The following is a 16563-nucleotide window of genomic DNA, read 5'->3' as shown; positions in this document are numbered from 1 at the left end:
TATAGGTAATTTTAAATGACCTTTTTGGATATAAAATACATGTAGTTAGCATTATTCAAAGGTTATAGAAGAATGTACAGGTGGTGGCCCCTTGCTTCCACCCCGGCCGGGAGGTCCGACGTGGAAGCTGCTGGCTGGCCAAGCTTCCAAGGAAACCCCCTGGGAACCAGAGTCCGAGCCGGAGCCAGAGCGCAGGCCTAGGCGAGGGGAGGTGGCGACTTCGAGGCTCGATTAGGCGTCGCTTCCGAGGCTGGGGCCAGTCTCTGATGGTCAATGAGGGAGGACAGGCAGTTCATCATGGATGGCTTTTTCTCAAGCATTTTTTCCAGTCTGTTTGGAACCCGGGAAATGAAGATTTTAATTTTGGGATTAGATGGAGCAGGAAAAACTACAATTTTGTACAGATTACAGGTTGGAGAAGTCGTTACTACGATTCCTACCGTTGGATTTAATGTTGAGACGGTAACATACAAGAACCTAAAATTCCAAGTCTGGGATTTAGGAGGACAGACAAGTATCAGGCCATACTGGAGATGTTGTTATTCAAACACAGATGCAGTCATTTATGTAGTAGACAGTTGTGATCGAGAGCAAATTGGCATTTCCAAATCAGACTTAGTTGCCATGTTGGAGGAAGAAGAGCTGAGAAAAGCCATTTTAGTGGTGTTTGCAAATAAGCAGGACATGGAACAGGCCATGACTCCCTCAGCGATGGCAAATTCACTTGGGTTACCTGCCTTGAAGGACTGAAAATGGCAAATATTCAAAACTTTAGTAACCAAAGGCACTGGCCTTGATGAGGCAATGGAATGGTTAGTTGAAACATTAAAGAGCAGACAGTAATTCAGTCACTTCTGCTCCTCTGAAACGAAGACCACATCACATATCCCTTTGGAAATAGTTAAAGTGTGCTTCATACTACTAAATGTTAAAGCTGTATGATTGTCAGCATATACCAAACTGACTGCAACATTTGTAATAAATATTAAAAATAAGTATTTGGTTGGAAAAAAAGAACGTACATAGTAAAGCCTCCTTCCTCCCTCCATTGCCCAGTCACATAGCTCTATACCCTCAAAGCAAACACTGATGAAAATTTTATAGATCATTTGTAAAATGGGAAATTAGATAAAATGGTTTTAAAATAAGTTCTTTTCTTCTCATATATTATTCTTATTGCATACACCTGGTCAAGGCTATCTCACCTTTTAGATCTCATTTGAAAAGGGACAAACTTAAGAACCTTCCTGACTCTTCATTTTGGTTTAACTTTCTCTTGCTTTTGATCCCATAATATCAGATAATTTATCTTTTATAATATATATCATACCCACAATTTATTATACAATATCTGTCTTTCCCACTGGACTATAATTTTTATACAAGATAGGAAAAGTATATCATATTAACAGGTATGCTCTTACCCTTAAGCAGTGCCTTGCACAAGTTTGATACATAATGAAGTCTTAGTGAATGAGTGTGAAATTAATGTGTGGGTTAATCTATGAGTCCAGTCCAAAGAACAGAAACCATACTAGGTCTTTTAAGCAGAGGGAATAAAATTCAGGGAATTGTTTACATGGATGATAGAAGAGCTGGTGAATCAATCAGGGATAATTAGGCAAACCAGAGATTAAAAACATCTAGTAGCATGACTAGCCTAGACAAGAAGGGACAGAAGGAAGAAGTAGTGAGGGAACCACAGAATGCATTTTGGGACTCAGTAGATCATAGATCCTTCTGTCTCAGTGCAGAAAGAATTCAGTGAGAGGCAGAGTGACAGCTAAGGAACGAGTTCATTAGTATAGGACGCTTGTGAGAGATAGAACTGGCAGGCAAGGGAATGCCACCCTGAGAACTTAGTGGGCTACATTTTTACAATCAAAGGAAAAAGACCATCTTCTTCCTCATTTTTTTTTTTATTTTTTGCGGTACGCGGGCCTCTCACTGTTGTGGCCTCTCCCGTTACGGAGCACAGGCTCCCGACGCGCAGGCTCAGCGGCCATGGCTCACGGGCCCAGCCGCTCCGCGGCATGTGGGATCTTCCCGGACCGGGGCACGAACCCGTGTCCCCTGCATCGGCAGGCGGACTCAACCACTGTGCCACCAGGGAAGCCCTTCTTCCTCATTTTGAGTAGATATCAAACTTCTATCTCTAGCTCCTCCTCCACATGGGGTGGGGGAGTTTTCTTTTTCCTACATGGTCGAACTGGGACTGTCATGGTACTATGGGAATGAGCAAAAAGGCAGTAACATACACTAAAATATGGTAAATCATCTCAGGTTTCAGTATAATGCCACCTTTCCCCTATATTCCTGCTCTTAGTACGTGCAGAAAAAGCCCCTTCTCAAGGATCATTAACTTACTGACTTCAATGGACAGGATGTGGACCATTCCACCACTGTTTTATTGTTTTGGGGTATGTCTCATGCTTCTATCGTGTAGTTTTGTTGCTAAGTAAGTCCACTTGGTTTTGTTGTTAAGCAGGCCTACTTTCTTGTGTAATCATTAATTTATGCGGTCTTCCATACTTTGGTCTCTACTTATGATCCCTTAGTGGGATTAACTATTGAATATTTAATCACCTACTTTGTCCCTTTACTCTGTCCCTATCAGTGATACCAGATCTAGAAGTTGGGCTACTCAAAGAGCTAGAACTTTGGCTGTCAGCAGTTGGATCTCAGAAGGAGGGGTTTTTGTTCTGCGTGAGCTGAGAAGATGCAGCCACAGCCAAAGATATTCCTGCAGAGTCTAAGACAGGAAGAAATACTCTGGTTTCTCTATTGCTCTCACCTTCCCATTTTCACCATTGCTTAAACCTGTCCAGAATCCAGTTGGCAAGAGAGACCAGCTGGCAGGAAAATGGTGTTCCCTGTGATGTAGAACAGAGTGGGAGAAAAGGCAGGAAAAGGAAGAGTATAGTAACGAATACCCAGTACAATTGACCGTATAAACCACCTGGCAGGCTCATTTCTTGGGGAGCCAGCCTGTGACCAGCAGAACACAAAATAATAATTCAGTGTAGATGAATTCAGTATAGATGTGTTTTCTGGTATTATTTTTTCAAGACAGTAAAGAGCAACATATTTCTTTGACAAAATGAAAGTATTATACAGGGTTTAAGTCAACACATACTCATAAGATGCTACTGGGTTGGTATATAGGAAGACGTATATTGAGCAATTAGTACAATGAATTATGTCCATAGACAAAAAGAGAATCATGGTGAGAGTAATTAGTTCTGACATGTAGACTATGTAAGGCTGTTAGAAACACAAAGAATAGAATGGAAAAATTATTTTACATACTTTTGTGGGAAACATTTATAGCTTCTGGGACATAAAAATGTGTGATCATAAATGATCTTGTGTTTTTCTGACAGCAAATTTATGGTCCAAGTAATAGATTTCAACCATCAGAGAAAACATTCCAGACCGTTTCTTTCTTTTTCTTTTTTTTCATTGTTTCATTATTGAAGAGCTGACAGGAAAATGAGAAAAACAATTAGTCAATTACATAAATATAGAAGGTTTTCAATAAATATATTCTATCTCTAGAATAAAGAAAATATTATTAGGTTATGGAGGATGTGGCCCAACTGTTGGTGAAAAAATTATGTGTTTGTGTGTCTGTAATATTGGTGGTGGAAGGAATCCAGGGAAAGAAGCAAAAAACACAGATGATGAGTTATTTCTGTCTCCTGGTGGAATCTCGTGAAAAAAGTGAATTATTTGAACTTACACTATCCAGATAATCTAGTGGTATACCTTAAAGTTTCTGGGCACTTGATGCAAGCTCATTAAGTAAATGATTGATTGAATATATGGAATAATACAGGTGGAAAATTTACTAGAGACCATAAAGTAAAATTTCCTCATTATACAGATGAAAAATTGAGACCAAGAAAGGACAGAAACTTTCAAGTTTGCAGATATATGACAGATGATAGAGTTCCTAAAGACTAGCAGTTAAGAATACTCACTCTGCAGTCAGTCACACTTGGGATTGATTTACAACTTTGTTACTTCTTGTGTGACTATATGCAATTAAGTTCTTTCTGCCTCAGTGTTCTCATCTGTTCTAGTTGGTCCTCCACATCCACGATTCCTCATCCACGGATCCAATCAACCAAAGATCTGAAATATTCGAAAAAAATTCCAGAACGTTATAAAAAGCAAAACTTGAATTTGCCATATGCCAGCAACTACTTATCATACATAGCATTTACATTGTATTTACAGCTAATTACATAGCATTTACATTGTATTAGGTATTAAAAATAATCTAAAGATGATTTAAAGTATACGGGAGGATATGTATAGGTTATATGCAAATACTATTCCATTTTATATGAGGGACTTGAGTATCTTTGGATTTTGGTATCCACAGAAAAATAGTCCCCTGCAGATACCGAGGGATGACTGTAGTGTTAACTTTAGCTACATTTTCCCAAAGGACAGACACGTTCACGCTCGCCAGATGCGCTGGGAGAATTCCTTAGGGATGTGGTCAGCAACACTCCACCCTCTCAGTGAGAATCTGTCCAATGTGTCTCCTCAAGTCTTCCATTTTATACAACTATTCCGAAGGCTAGAGGGATCCAACAATATATAATTATACAAAAATATGCTGAAGATTAGTCTAAAAAATAGAATACTCTGGGTTGCTCAGGGAAGGGGTAGTAGGAGGGCAATTTCTAGGTCGTAAAGAAGGAAGGTGATTGCTACTAGGAAAAATTTTATGGAAAAGGGTAGGCGGGCGGATCCTATAGGGTCAAATCTGCATTCAGAGGCGCTTGCTTTTTATGCATGTTTAGTTGAGGAAGTCAGAAGGTGATAAGTACAAGTAATGAGGCTAGTATTGTGTTTGTTCATAAGGTCAGCATTAGGTTTATTGTTCTTTTTCAGAGTGTACCGAAACTAGCTGATTGGAAATCAGTTGTACTAATTAATACTGAAAAGACTATGAGCCTCATCAATAAATAGATACGTAAAGAAATAGTCATACAGCATCTACAAAATGTCAGTATCAAGCACCAGCTTCGAAGCCGAAGTGGTTGTTGGATGTGAAGTGGAATTTTAATTGGCGTAGGAAACAAACAACAAGGAAAATAGAACCAATAATTACATATAGTCCGTGGAATCCTGTGGCTACGAAGAAAGTTGATCCGTAGACTACTTCTGAGATCGTAAATGGGGCTTTGTAATACTGTGATGCTTGTACGGGTGTAAAATAAACACCGAGGGCGATTGTAATAAAGAGGGCTTGAAGTATGTGCTTATGATTTCCTTCTGTAAGGCTGTGATGGGCTCAGGTAATGGATACACCAGAGGCCAATAGCATGGAAGTGATGAAGAGTAGTACTTCTAGGAGGTTTAAGGTGTGAATGCCTGTTGGTGGCCAGCACCTGCCTAATCCAGGGGTAGGAGTGAGGCTTGAGTGGTAGAAGGCTCAAAAAAAAGCCGGTAAAAATAGACTTCTGGGGCTTCCCTGGTGGCGCAGTGGTTGAGAGTCCACCTGCCGATGCAGGGGACACGGGTTCGTGCCCCGGTCCGGGAAGATCCCACATGCCGCGGAGCGGCTAGGCCTGTGAGCCATGGCCACTGAGCCTGCGCATCCGGAGCCTGTGCGCCACAACGGGAGAGGCCACAACAGTGAGAGGCCCGCTTACCAGAAAAAAAAAAAAAATAGACTTCTGATATGAAAAATAAGATTATTCCATATGGAAGTCCCTTTTGGACGGTTGGTGTGTGGTGGCCTTGGAAAGTGCTTTCTCCAATGACGTCTCGTCATCACTGATATTGTTAGAATATTAGTTAGTAGGCCCAGTATTAGTAGAACTATTGAGTTGAAGTGGAATCATATGATTAGGCCTGATGTTATAAGAGCTGAAAGAGCTCCCAGAAGGGACCAAGGACTAAGATTTACTATGTGGTATGTGCGGGTTTGGTGGGTCATTATGTGTTGTCATGCAGGTATAAGCTTACTAAGAGGGTGAATACATAGGCTTGAATTATAGCGACAGTGAATTCGAGGATAGTGAGTAGGGCGAGAATGATAAATGTAATGAGAGCCATGAATGTGCTGGTGCTTATTAGCACTAGGGTTGTCTCTCTGATTAGATGTATTAGTAAGTGGCCTGCTGTAATACTGGCTGTTAGTCACACAGCCAGTGCTACTGGTTGGATGAATAGACTGATAGTTTCGCTAATTACTAGCATAGGGATAAGGAGGGTGAGTGTGCCTTGTTGTAAGAAGTGGGCTAGGGATGCTTTTGTTTTATTACGGAAACCTGTAATGATGGCACTGGCTCATAGTGGGATGGCTGTTCCCACATTCATTAAGAGCTGTGTGGTGGGTGAAAATGGGCAGGGCAGTAGTCCGAGGAGATTGGTTGACCCAATAAATAGAATGCGTGATATTAGTATTAGTGATCAAGTTTGTCCTTTATGATTATGGATACCTATTATTTGTTTTGATATGAGTTGAATTAGCCATTGTTGAAGGGAAATTATGTGATTATTAATTAGTCTTTTTGATGTTGGAAATAAAATACTTGGGAATATAATGATCAGAATGACTATGGGGAAGCCTATTATTATTGGGGTTACGAAAGGGGCAAATAGATTTTCATTCATACTGTTTCTCAAGGGGTAGGTTGTTTTTGCACTTTAGTGAGTGTTGATTTTGGGTTGGGGTAGTAGATGTGTTTTGAGATTTTTAGTAGAAATATAAATAATGATAGAAATATAGATGAAATAGTAATAAATAATAGTAATATAGTAATAGTAATATTATTACTAGGACAGGTAAGGATAGTAGAAGCAATGCTGCTGTGGTTAGTACTTGTCATACGAATAGTGAGTGGTGTTTGGTACTGAGTTATAGCGGGTGGTTTTATGTTCATGACAGTAGTGACAAAATTAACAGACCCGAGAATTGAGGATACACCAGCTAAATGTAGAGAAAAAAATAGTAAGGTCAGCTGAAGCTCCTGCATGTGCTGAGTTGGGTCGGACCCGGCCTCGCTGCCTTTCCCCGCGCCGCCGCCTCGCTTTCTTGCGCCCGGACTCGCCCTCGCTCCCACTCCCCGGCGGGGTGGAGGCGGCCTGAGCGGCAGCGGCAGCAAGAGCCCGCCTCTATGATGAAGTTCAAGCCCTACCAGACGCGGACCTATGACCGCGAGGGCTTCAAGAAGCGGGCTGTGTGCCTGTGCTTCCGGAGCGAGCAGGAGGGCGAGGTGCTGTTGGTGAGCAGCAGTGGGTACCCAGACCAATGGATTGTCCCAGGAGAAGGAATGGAGCCCGAGGAGGAGCCTGGCGGTACTGCCGTGAGGGAGGTTTATGAAGAGGCTGGAATCAAAGGAAAATTGGGCAGACTCCTGGGCATATTTGAGAACAAAGACCGAAAGCACAGACATATGTTTATGTTCTTACTGTCACTGAAATACTAGAAGCCTGGGAAGATTCTGTTAATACAGGAAGAAAGAGAGAGTGGTTCAAAGTAGAAGATGCCATCAAAGTTCTCCAGTGTCATAAGACTTACACGCCGAGTATCTGGAAAAACTAAAGCTGGGTTGTTCTCCAGCCAATGGAAATTCCACGGTCCCTTCCCTTCCAGATAGCAACACTGTGTTTGTAACTGCTGCACAGACCTCTGGGCTGCAGCCTAGTGTAAGACAGAGAGAACTGGAAGGACCTCTTCCACCATGTGCAGTCTCATGGGCAGAGGCTTTATTATCCTTGGCAAACATCTGAATGACACTTGCAAACTGTCTGAATTTGCCATGCAGGATTTTCAAACAATTTGCATAAACTGTCTGAATTTGCCATGCAGGATTTTCAAACAATTTGCATGTTTTTTTTCAGATGCTTTCAAATCTTCTTTAAAAAAAAAAAAAGTGCAAAATATTTTAACAAGCCAAAGCCATGTGGAATTTTTTTTAGAAGCCTTAACTGTGCCCCCAGCCCACCCACCTTGTTATTTTGGTTGGCATTTTCACAGTATTTTTTTCTCAGTTTTTTGTCCATTTGATGTCAGTCTGTGGTTTTTGTCAGATCAGCTTATTCATGGGTATATTTTCCCCTTAAGTTGTTTTCTCATTCACAGTATTAACATATTCAACAAATCCTTCTGTTGCGGGAATTTACGACAATAATTCTTGATATTAAAGCAGTCCATCAACCCCAAAACTTGTTTCATAGGATCACAATTTTGATTCATAGATTCCAGATTTTGGACTATTTCTATATGGCCCTATTTTCAGGAATTTGTCAACACATTTGTCTCAATTTTCATAACTGGTATTATGTCCCTAACTACCTGATATGGCCAGTTCCCCTAAAACTCAGTAGTCCTTTAACACAGAGTTTAACTCTACAGAGCTGGTGATTGTTAGGCAGGTACAGTAAGCAAAATGCATGTAGTACATAACATCTTATCATGAAAACTGTATTCATGGAATTTGAGTTAGCATGTTCCATTGACAATTCCCTTCATCCATAATCTCTCTTTACACAGAATACATGAGAACCCTATTTCCCTCAATGTAGATTGCTTTTAAAAACATATTTCCAGTTTTTTTAATTTAGTGACATCTCTTCAGTTAAACTTTCTGGTTACCACCTTAAATGCCAGTCAGTGCTAACTGCCTCAAAATTGAGTGAAATGGCCTTCTTGTTCAGCTATTACAGACCTAGACTGTTAAGGCACCTTGGAACATCTCATCTTTTACAGCTGGTCAGTAGGTACTATTTATCATATAACTAAATATTGGGGCACTGGAACATACCTGAACTAAGAATTACTTTGTCTTACACTTGTTCTTATATTCACTTAAATCCAAGAATCCCATTTAAAACACATAAATAGATGGGATTGTTTGAAACACCTGTACTTCCCTGACCAAGTCAGAAATGAGGTGGGGCAAGTGAAAGATGATTCCATATGTAGACATTAGTTAGCTTCTTGTAAATAATTGTAACTGGCGGAATATAAAGTAGAAGATAAGCATAGTTATACATTTGTTCTATAAATTGTTAACCTTTAAAAATATAATTGCTGCTAAAAATAGAGTGCTGTTACACTTAAGGAAAATTGGTGCCACTGTTTTGAAAATGATACCTTGTGCCATAAATGCAGCTGAACTAAATATTAGTTCACAAATTAATGTTGTCAAAGGAATGAGTAAAGTAGAAAAACTTTTAACCAATGACATTTCATTCTAATTTATGTAGTGTGATCAAACATGATCATCCGGAATTTTTATATTTTTTTTTGTACAGAGGTTATGTATTCTGGGTGGTTTTATCTAAAGGAAACATTTTAAAATCGCACAGATTGACACTTTGTATCAGTCTTCAATGGACTAAGTTTTTTTCTCAGTAATCTCTGAAGTTTCTTTAAATTATGTACTTAACACAGCAGAGAAACTGGATTGTTTTTGTATATAAGACTGTGTCCACCTGAAATGTTATCAGAAGTACTGGGGGTGGTGGGGAGGGCTGGGTATCCTGTATATGATATTATTAGAGGTAATAATGCATGAACTTATTTTATAAACTCTTGGACTACGTATTTGACATGTAAAATATATACAGTATTAATGTCAGCCATTTCTTAAAAGTGAGCCTATAAGTATTGTTGTATAATTTTCTTTGGTCAGAAACATTTGGACTAAGTAGTGCCACTGGGTCAGGATTTTCTTCAGTGCCATTTAGCAAACCACCTGTCTTTAGTCTATGCAACTAGCAAAAATTTATATAATGCATCAGAATATTTCAGTTGTCACACTTTAAATTTCACATGAAGGGTTCTTCACTATTCTTTTGTAACCCAGCCTAGCAAAATTAGAGGAAAGGCCCTAAGGAGATTTATTTCTGTTAAGAGAAAAAAGCCTACGTTTGCAGACTCAACAGTTGAATCTACTACAGATAAGAAATAGTGTCTACTATCTCAACTCTTCAAAGTTTACAGAGTGTTGGGACTGTCATTCATGCTTCCTGTGGAGTAGTTGGATAAAATTGGGCAGCTAAAATTTTTAGTTCCGTGTGTCTCCTAAATTTTCAAAAGTTTGTAAATTGATTCACAGACACAAAGTAGCAACTATCTTGCATGTTTGTTGTTGGGCTTTTGTTTGTTTGTTTTTTTGTAAACTGGTGAAATTTTCCAACCCACATGCCATTCAATTTTCTGTGGATCACACAGTTGTATAAAGCAGCAAAACTGAAGGGGGAATGATTGTTGTATACACTTTAAATTGCTTTGCATGGTCTCATTTGAGATAATTGGTGTAAGAACCTTGACTTTTTTTATATTTGGGACCATCAAATAAAAGATGGGGATGAATTTTTTTTTAACATAAAAAACGAAACTAATTCAACTGCATTTCAAAAAATACTTATCACCACCTAGGATTGTGTTGCCCAATCTCTTTGATTTGCCTGGTATTGCTTATGGAAGAAACAACTGATGCCACTTATACACACTAAATGTTTCAGAATATTGCTTAGAAAAATAATCTAAACAAGGTGTGTATGATGGTAAATTTATTTGCACAATTTAAATGTGAGGGCTAAAGAAAGAACACCACCAGAAAAATTTGAAATTTTGTGTACCTGTAAAAACATTTGACCATATAAACTTGCCCAAATTCTACTGTATTTGGCCTAATGTATAAGAAATTTATTAAATAAATTGGTTAGGGATGCACTCATATTGCAGGGTAGATGTGTGGATGGGAGAATTAGCCAACAGATACACACTCTGTTGTAAAACACACACACACACACACACACACACACACACACACACACAACCACATTATTTTCCTGCAGTGGCTCTAGGATTAAGGTGGGGGACCCTAGGTCTCTCTTTGCCTAGACTGAAGGCCTTCCTAGAACATTCTTTTATACTTTTACAAATGGAGTCCTAACTAGTTGGCCAGCCATGCATGTACAGACATGTTTGACTTCTAGTGTATGTAAGGCAGGGTCAGCTAAAACATGATACTTTCACACTGGGTAATTTGAAAAGAGTTTAATAAAAGGACAGTCAGGAAAACTTTGCTTAGAGTGTAGTGAAACCAAGGAGTGGTGCAGAACCTCAGAAAAGTCTGAGGACTGAAGGGAAGAAGGAACAGAATAATATAAATAGAACCCAGGAAGGCCTTTGTCAAGGGCTGTGACTAAGGGACACAGCCAGTCCTACAGGAAATATGCCAGACAAGGAAATAGCTTTCCTCTAGTCTCGATTACCTGAACCAATCTGGAAGGTAGAGAGAAAAGGAGCTCAAGGATGTAATCCATACAGGTGATCTCCTGTACAGAGATCACTGCAAACAATAGGGACAGTGTGTCTGGTTTCCTTTATTCAAACTCTTGCTCTGATGACTCCCCCATCAGGTTCCGTTCATTTACCCTTTCAGCCCCCACCTGCCATTAGGTACACATCTTGTGTCCCCAGAATCACTTCAGTAGAAAATGCTATGGGAGCCCCATTTTAACTTCATAACTTTAACAGGGTAATCCTTACAAAATGGACTAAAAAATATTTGAATGTATATCTTATAGCAAAATCAAAAGAATAATATTAAATTAATTTTATAATATGCAATTTATCGCTGGATTTAGTGAAACATGATCCATCACAATGTGTTTAAGGTTAGAAACATATATGTTGTCAGATAAACAAGAAATAGCTTACACTCCTACTATAATCAATGTTACATAAGTTATTGATTTTTATACTGCAACTCCTAAAACAATAAAAGTCCTGGGTAAGGAGCAGATTGAATCCAACAGTCACATTATTGCAGAATTTGGTACATAGTGTAGATTTCGCATTGGTTCCAATCATCAAGTCACCTGGCTATAAATTACCTGGCATTCAGCCTGTCAAAGAGAAGCTGCCTGAATCCCACCTTGCACTACAGTACGGCCCTGTGCCAGAGCAGTCTCAGTCACACTTTCTATTCATGGGCCGCTCTCCCCAACAGCTCAGAAATGTCAGCAATGTTACTGAGCTGCCAGTGTGTCAGAGGCATGGTGGAAAGTACACAGAAAAGCTTTCCCTGTTGTTTTCTTGGTTGCGTTAGTGTATTCTGAGCTCGTTTATGGCTCCAGATGGGCACCACTTGAACAACTGCTTTTCTTTTGTGAAACATTGCAATGCCCTTACAGCAGGGAAAGTCCCATTGTTATAGTACATACTGTTCTACTTCAGGATTATTAACCCAAACCTTTGAGGATTCAGTCTTATGCTTAACAAATCTGAAAGAGCTACTGTCTTGGACATTTCTTGAATAAATCTTGGTCTGAATTTGAGAATGGGAGGTTTTCCTTCAGTATTTCAAAACTAATATAAACCTCTCAAACTTTCTCTCCTGTTCCCAAATAGCCTGTAGCAAATAAAGACAGGGGTTCAGTTACAGGCAGCTAAAAATAAGTAAGCAAATTCTACCCTTCACATTCCTGACCTGAAGCAGAAAATGCACTATTTGGGGGGCAGGGGGCAGGCACACAAAGATAGCAAAGAGATGTGAAAGTTCACAGTATGAAATGGAAAGAGTTTAGGAAGCATTGCATTGTAGGAGAAAGCTCAACGGGCAAGGATGAGGACTTTGGGGTTCTGCTGCTGGTCATGTCCCACAACAGGTGTGTGTGGTCTTAAGTAACTCTCTTAGCCTTGGAAGCCTTATTCTGCAAATTTAGGATAATAGTACTTCCATGCTTTAGTTTTACTGGATTATCCTTAGATAAAGGAAGATGATGATGTAACATTGGGACATGCTTGGAAAATAGTAAAGTTCTATACGAATACAGCATGAACAAAAATAACAAAAGAAAATTTGTCATATGGAAAAGTATATCAGCATAAAAATACTACTGAAACATATACAATTCCTGGTAAAGTTCTCCTATACAGAATAATCCAGCTATACAGAATCAATTCCTAGGAAAAGCAAAACATGATCAAGAGTAATCACTAGAAACATTTAAAATAGATCTTACTAAGTTGTGTTCCATGAAATTCTTTAAACACAATACTCAGAAATGTTATGTTAAAAGAAGAAGGAAGGAAGGAAGGGCAGGAAGGTGGGAAGGGTGGAAGGAAGGAAGAAAGGAAAGGAAAGGAGGAGACATAGAAGGAGATTTGGAGATTTTATGGTCAAATGAAACAAGTTTGGAAACTAAAATTTAACGGGTATGATTTTTCAGATGTTAACATCCTGATATTTAACCTCAACATTATGTAAGAGGGGTACATAGTATGCAGTGTTTCCTTTTTTTTTTTTTTTTAATTGAAACTGCTGAGACATATTTTGAAAAATGCTGTTGTAGAGGGATTTACTTTATCAAGCAATTCTGGAAAGCAGCCAAATCCTGGAACAGCAGAGGTAACACTGTTCCTTGATGCACAGTGAACTATAATCAAAACAAACACAAAAAAGAATAACAATGACTAACATTTATTCAGTAATTTACAGATTACAAAACATTTCCACCTAATTATCTCTCTTCATTCTCACTCTACATTTTCAAAATAGGTATTGTATCCACATTTGCAGATAAAGAAGCAAATGGTGGTGGAGTTTCAGTGTCTGTGATCACATACTGGCGGCAGAACGTGAGTTTCAAACCTAAGGTGTCTCACTTCGAATCCACCGACTTCCCACCAGAGCCCACTGCTTTATTGTTTAAAAAGAAGAGAGACAGTGAAGCACTTTGTACTAGTTTTTTAAAAGTTCAAAATAGGGGATAAAGACTTTTCCTTCTGTTAGATAATACACACCTTTGGCATAGTGGTTTGTAAAGGGAAAAGTACTACCTTGTAGGGGGCATTTTAGATGTCTGGGCAGCTATTGTGACTGGCATTTACTGGAATGAGGGATATTAAATGTCTGTGCTATGTGGGAAAGGGCTGAACCATGTTCAAATGTCCTGCTAAAATATTATTTTAGCTAGTGCTAAGCACACTGAAAATACAGTCTAGTAGCACTTTGTACATAGTACATTATATATGGTAATCCTAAAAAGTTTTTATAAAAATTATATGAAAAGCTAAGTAAACAGGAGATGGTCATTATGATGGGATACTATTATAGAATAAAGACAATGTCTTAAAATTTATTAACACTGAGCATTTTTTCCTCAATTATAACATTTACAAATACATACTGAGCTGAAATAGTTTCAATGAATTAGCACAGTTATTGAAAGAGAAAAACAGCTTGCAAGTATGTAAAAAGATATTTGAAAAAGAATTGATAGAATTAGAACAAATATTATTAATTTTTAAGTAATTCACTTTTTTTTAAACATCTTTATTGGAGTATAATTGCTTTACAATGATGTGTTAGTTTCTGCTTTATAACAAAGTGAAAGAGTTATACATATACATATGTCCCCATATCTCTTCCCTCTTGCATCTCCCTCCCTCCCACCCTCCCTATCCCGCTCCTCTAGGTGGTCACAAAGCACCTAGCTGACCTCCCTGTGCTATGCGGCTGCTTCCCACTAGCTATCTATTTTACCTTTGGTAGTGTATTATGTCCACGCCACTCTCTCATTTTGTCCCCGCTTACCCTACCCCCTCCCCATATCCTCAAGTCCATTTTCTAGTAGGACTGTATCTTTATTCCAGTCTTGCCCCTAGGTTCTTCATGACCATTCTTTTTTTTTTTTTTTAGATTCCATATATATGTGTTAGCATAACGGTATTTGTTTTTTCTCTTTCTGACTTACTTCACTCTGTATGACAGATTCTAGGTCCATCCACCTCACTACAAATATCTCAATTTCGTTTCCTTTTATGGCTGAGTAATATTCCATTGTATATATGTGCCACATCTTCTTTATCCATTCATCTGTTTATGGACACTTAGGATGCTTCCGTGTCCTGGCTATTGTACTTGAATTATGATTTTCTCAGGGTATATGCCCAATAGTGGGATTGCTGGGTCATATGGTAGTTCTATTTTTAGTTTTTTAAGGAACCTCCATACTGTTCTCCATAGTGGCTGTATCAATTTACATTCCTACCAGCAGTGCAAGAGGGTTCCCTTTTCTCCACACCTGCTCCAGCATTTATTGTTTCTAGATTTTTTGATGATGGCCATTCTGACTGGTGTGAGATGATATCTCATTGTAGTTTTGATTTGCATTTCTCTAATGATTAATGATGTTGAGCACTCTTTCATGTGTTTGTTGGCAGTCTGCATATCTTCTTTGCAGAAATGTCTATTTAGGTCTTCTGTGCATTTTTGGATTGGATTATTTGTTTTCCTGGTATTGAGCTGCATGAGCTGCTTGTAAATTTTGGAGATTAATCCTTTGTCAGTTTTTTCATTTGCAAATATTTTCTCCATTCTGAGGTTTGTCTTTTCATCTTGTTTATGGTTTCCTTTGCTGTGCAGAAGCTTTTAAGTTTCATTAGGTCCCATTTGTTTATTTTTGTTTTTATTTCCATTTCCCTAGGAGGTGGATCAAAAAGGATCTTGCTGTGATTTATGTCATTACATCCCAACAATCCCCAAAGTCTTAATTCATTCCACCATCACCTTTAAAATCTGAAGTCCAAAGTCTCATCTAAGTATCATCTAAATCACATATGGGTGAGACAGGAGGTATAATTCTGTTACCAAAAGTGGGGTTGGGCTGCTCGCCACTCTAAAGCCAATACTCAAGAGGCAAAGTTGCTGAAAAGGAAAGTCTGCTTTATTTTGGAGGCCAGCAACCGGGGGAGAAGGGAGACTTGTGTCCATAGGCCGACTCCCCCCACTGACAATCAGTGGGCAAGAGCTTTTATAGGCGGAGGGAGGGGCTACATGCAGAAACAGCATAGTTGGGTCTGACAGTCATCTTGAAATTGGTCATGCAGTGGTCTGACCAGTGTCATTTTGATTGTTTTAGGTACAGTTAATCTTCAGTTCCAGGGTCATTTTTTCCCATTTCTTTGAAGCCAGTTCTTGGGATGGTGGCAGTTTATGTCATGGCTACAGTCTGGTCATCATGTAGTTAACTTATTCCACCTGGTGGGAATTTCCGTATCTAAAAGACAGCTCACAGGACATGGCTCAGAACATTATCTACAGCCCTTGAGGAGGAACTAAAGGTTCTTGACTTTGCTTATTGACTAAACTATACTATTTTGACTGCTTTCCTTTGCTTCTGCATTTTCTCACTTCTCTGATTAAACTTATTCTTTGGTTAATGCTTTTCTACAGACAAAAGGCAGGCAGAGGACATGGTGGCTGGGGCAGCGGGCGGGGGAGTGAGACCATAGGGTCCTGCTCTGTTTCAATTCATCCTGAGGCAAAATTACTCTCTATATGTGAACCTGTGAAACCAGATAAGTTAATGTGCTTCCAAAATACAATGGTGGCATAGGATAGGCATTCCCATTCCAAAAGGGAGAGACAGGAAAGAAGGAAAGAATGATGGGTCCCCAGCAAGTCCAAAACCTGACAAGGGAAATTCCGTCAGATCTTGGTGCTGGAGAATAATACTCTTTGGTTCAATGCCCTGCTCCACAGGCCCACTGTGGCATCAGTTCTGCCTTCA

At 39.1% G+C, this 16563-nt stretch overlaps 1 protein-coding gene and 2 pseudogenes across 1 annotated transcript; 2 read left to right on the top strand and 1 right to left on the bottom strand.

The window, feature by feature from the left end:
* Positions 1 to 296: 296 nt before the first annotated feature.
* Positions 297 to 950, top strand: LOC116751636 (ADP-ribosylation factor-like protein 1). The gene has a single exon (XM_032627802.1). The coding sequence runs from the start codon at positions 298 to 300 to the stop codon at positions 748 to 750; it is 453 nt and encodes a 150-aa protein (XP_032483693.1). The 5' UTR covers position 297; the 3' UTR covers positions 751 to 950.
* Positions 951 to 5958: 5008 nt separating this feature from the next.
* Positions 5959 to 6639, bottom strand: LOC116752119 (annotated as a pseudogene).
* Positions 6640 to 7096: 457 nt separating this feature from the next.
* Positions 7097 to 7758, top strand: LOC116751597 (annotated as a pseudogene).
* The last annotated feature ends 8805 nt before the right edge of the window (positions 7759 to 16563 follow it).

Source organism: Phocoena sinus, chromosome 3 (assembly GCF_008692025.1).
Source record: "Phocoena sinus isolate mPhoSin1 chromosome 3, mPhoSin1.pri, whole genome shotgun sequence".
Lineage (NCBI taxonomy): Eukaryota > Metazoa > Chordata > Mammalia > Artiodactyla > Phocoenidae > Phocoena > Phocoena sinus.
This window is presented reverse-complemented; position numbering and strand designations above follow the sequence as displayed.

Bases quoted from the DNA above. Each gene is read 5' to 3' on its own strand.
- LOC116751636 (XM_032627802.1), top strand. From the start codon at position 298: ATGGATGGCTTTTTCTCAAGCATTTTTTCCAGTCTGTTTGGAACCCGG.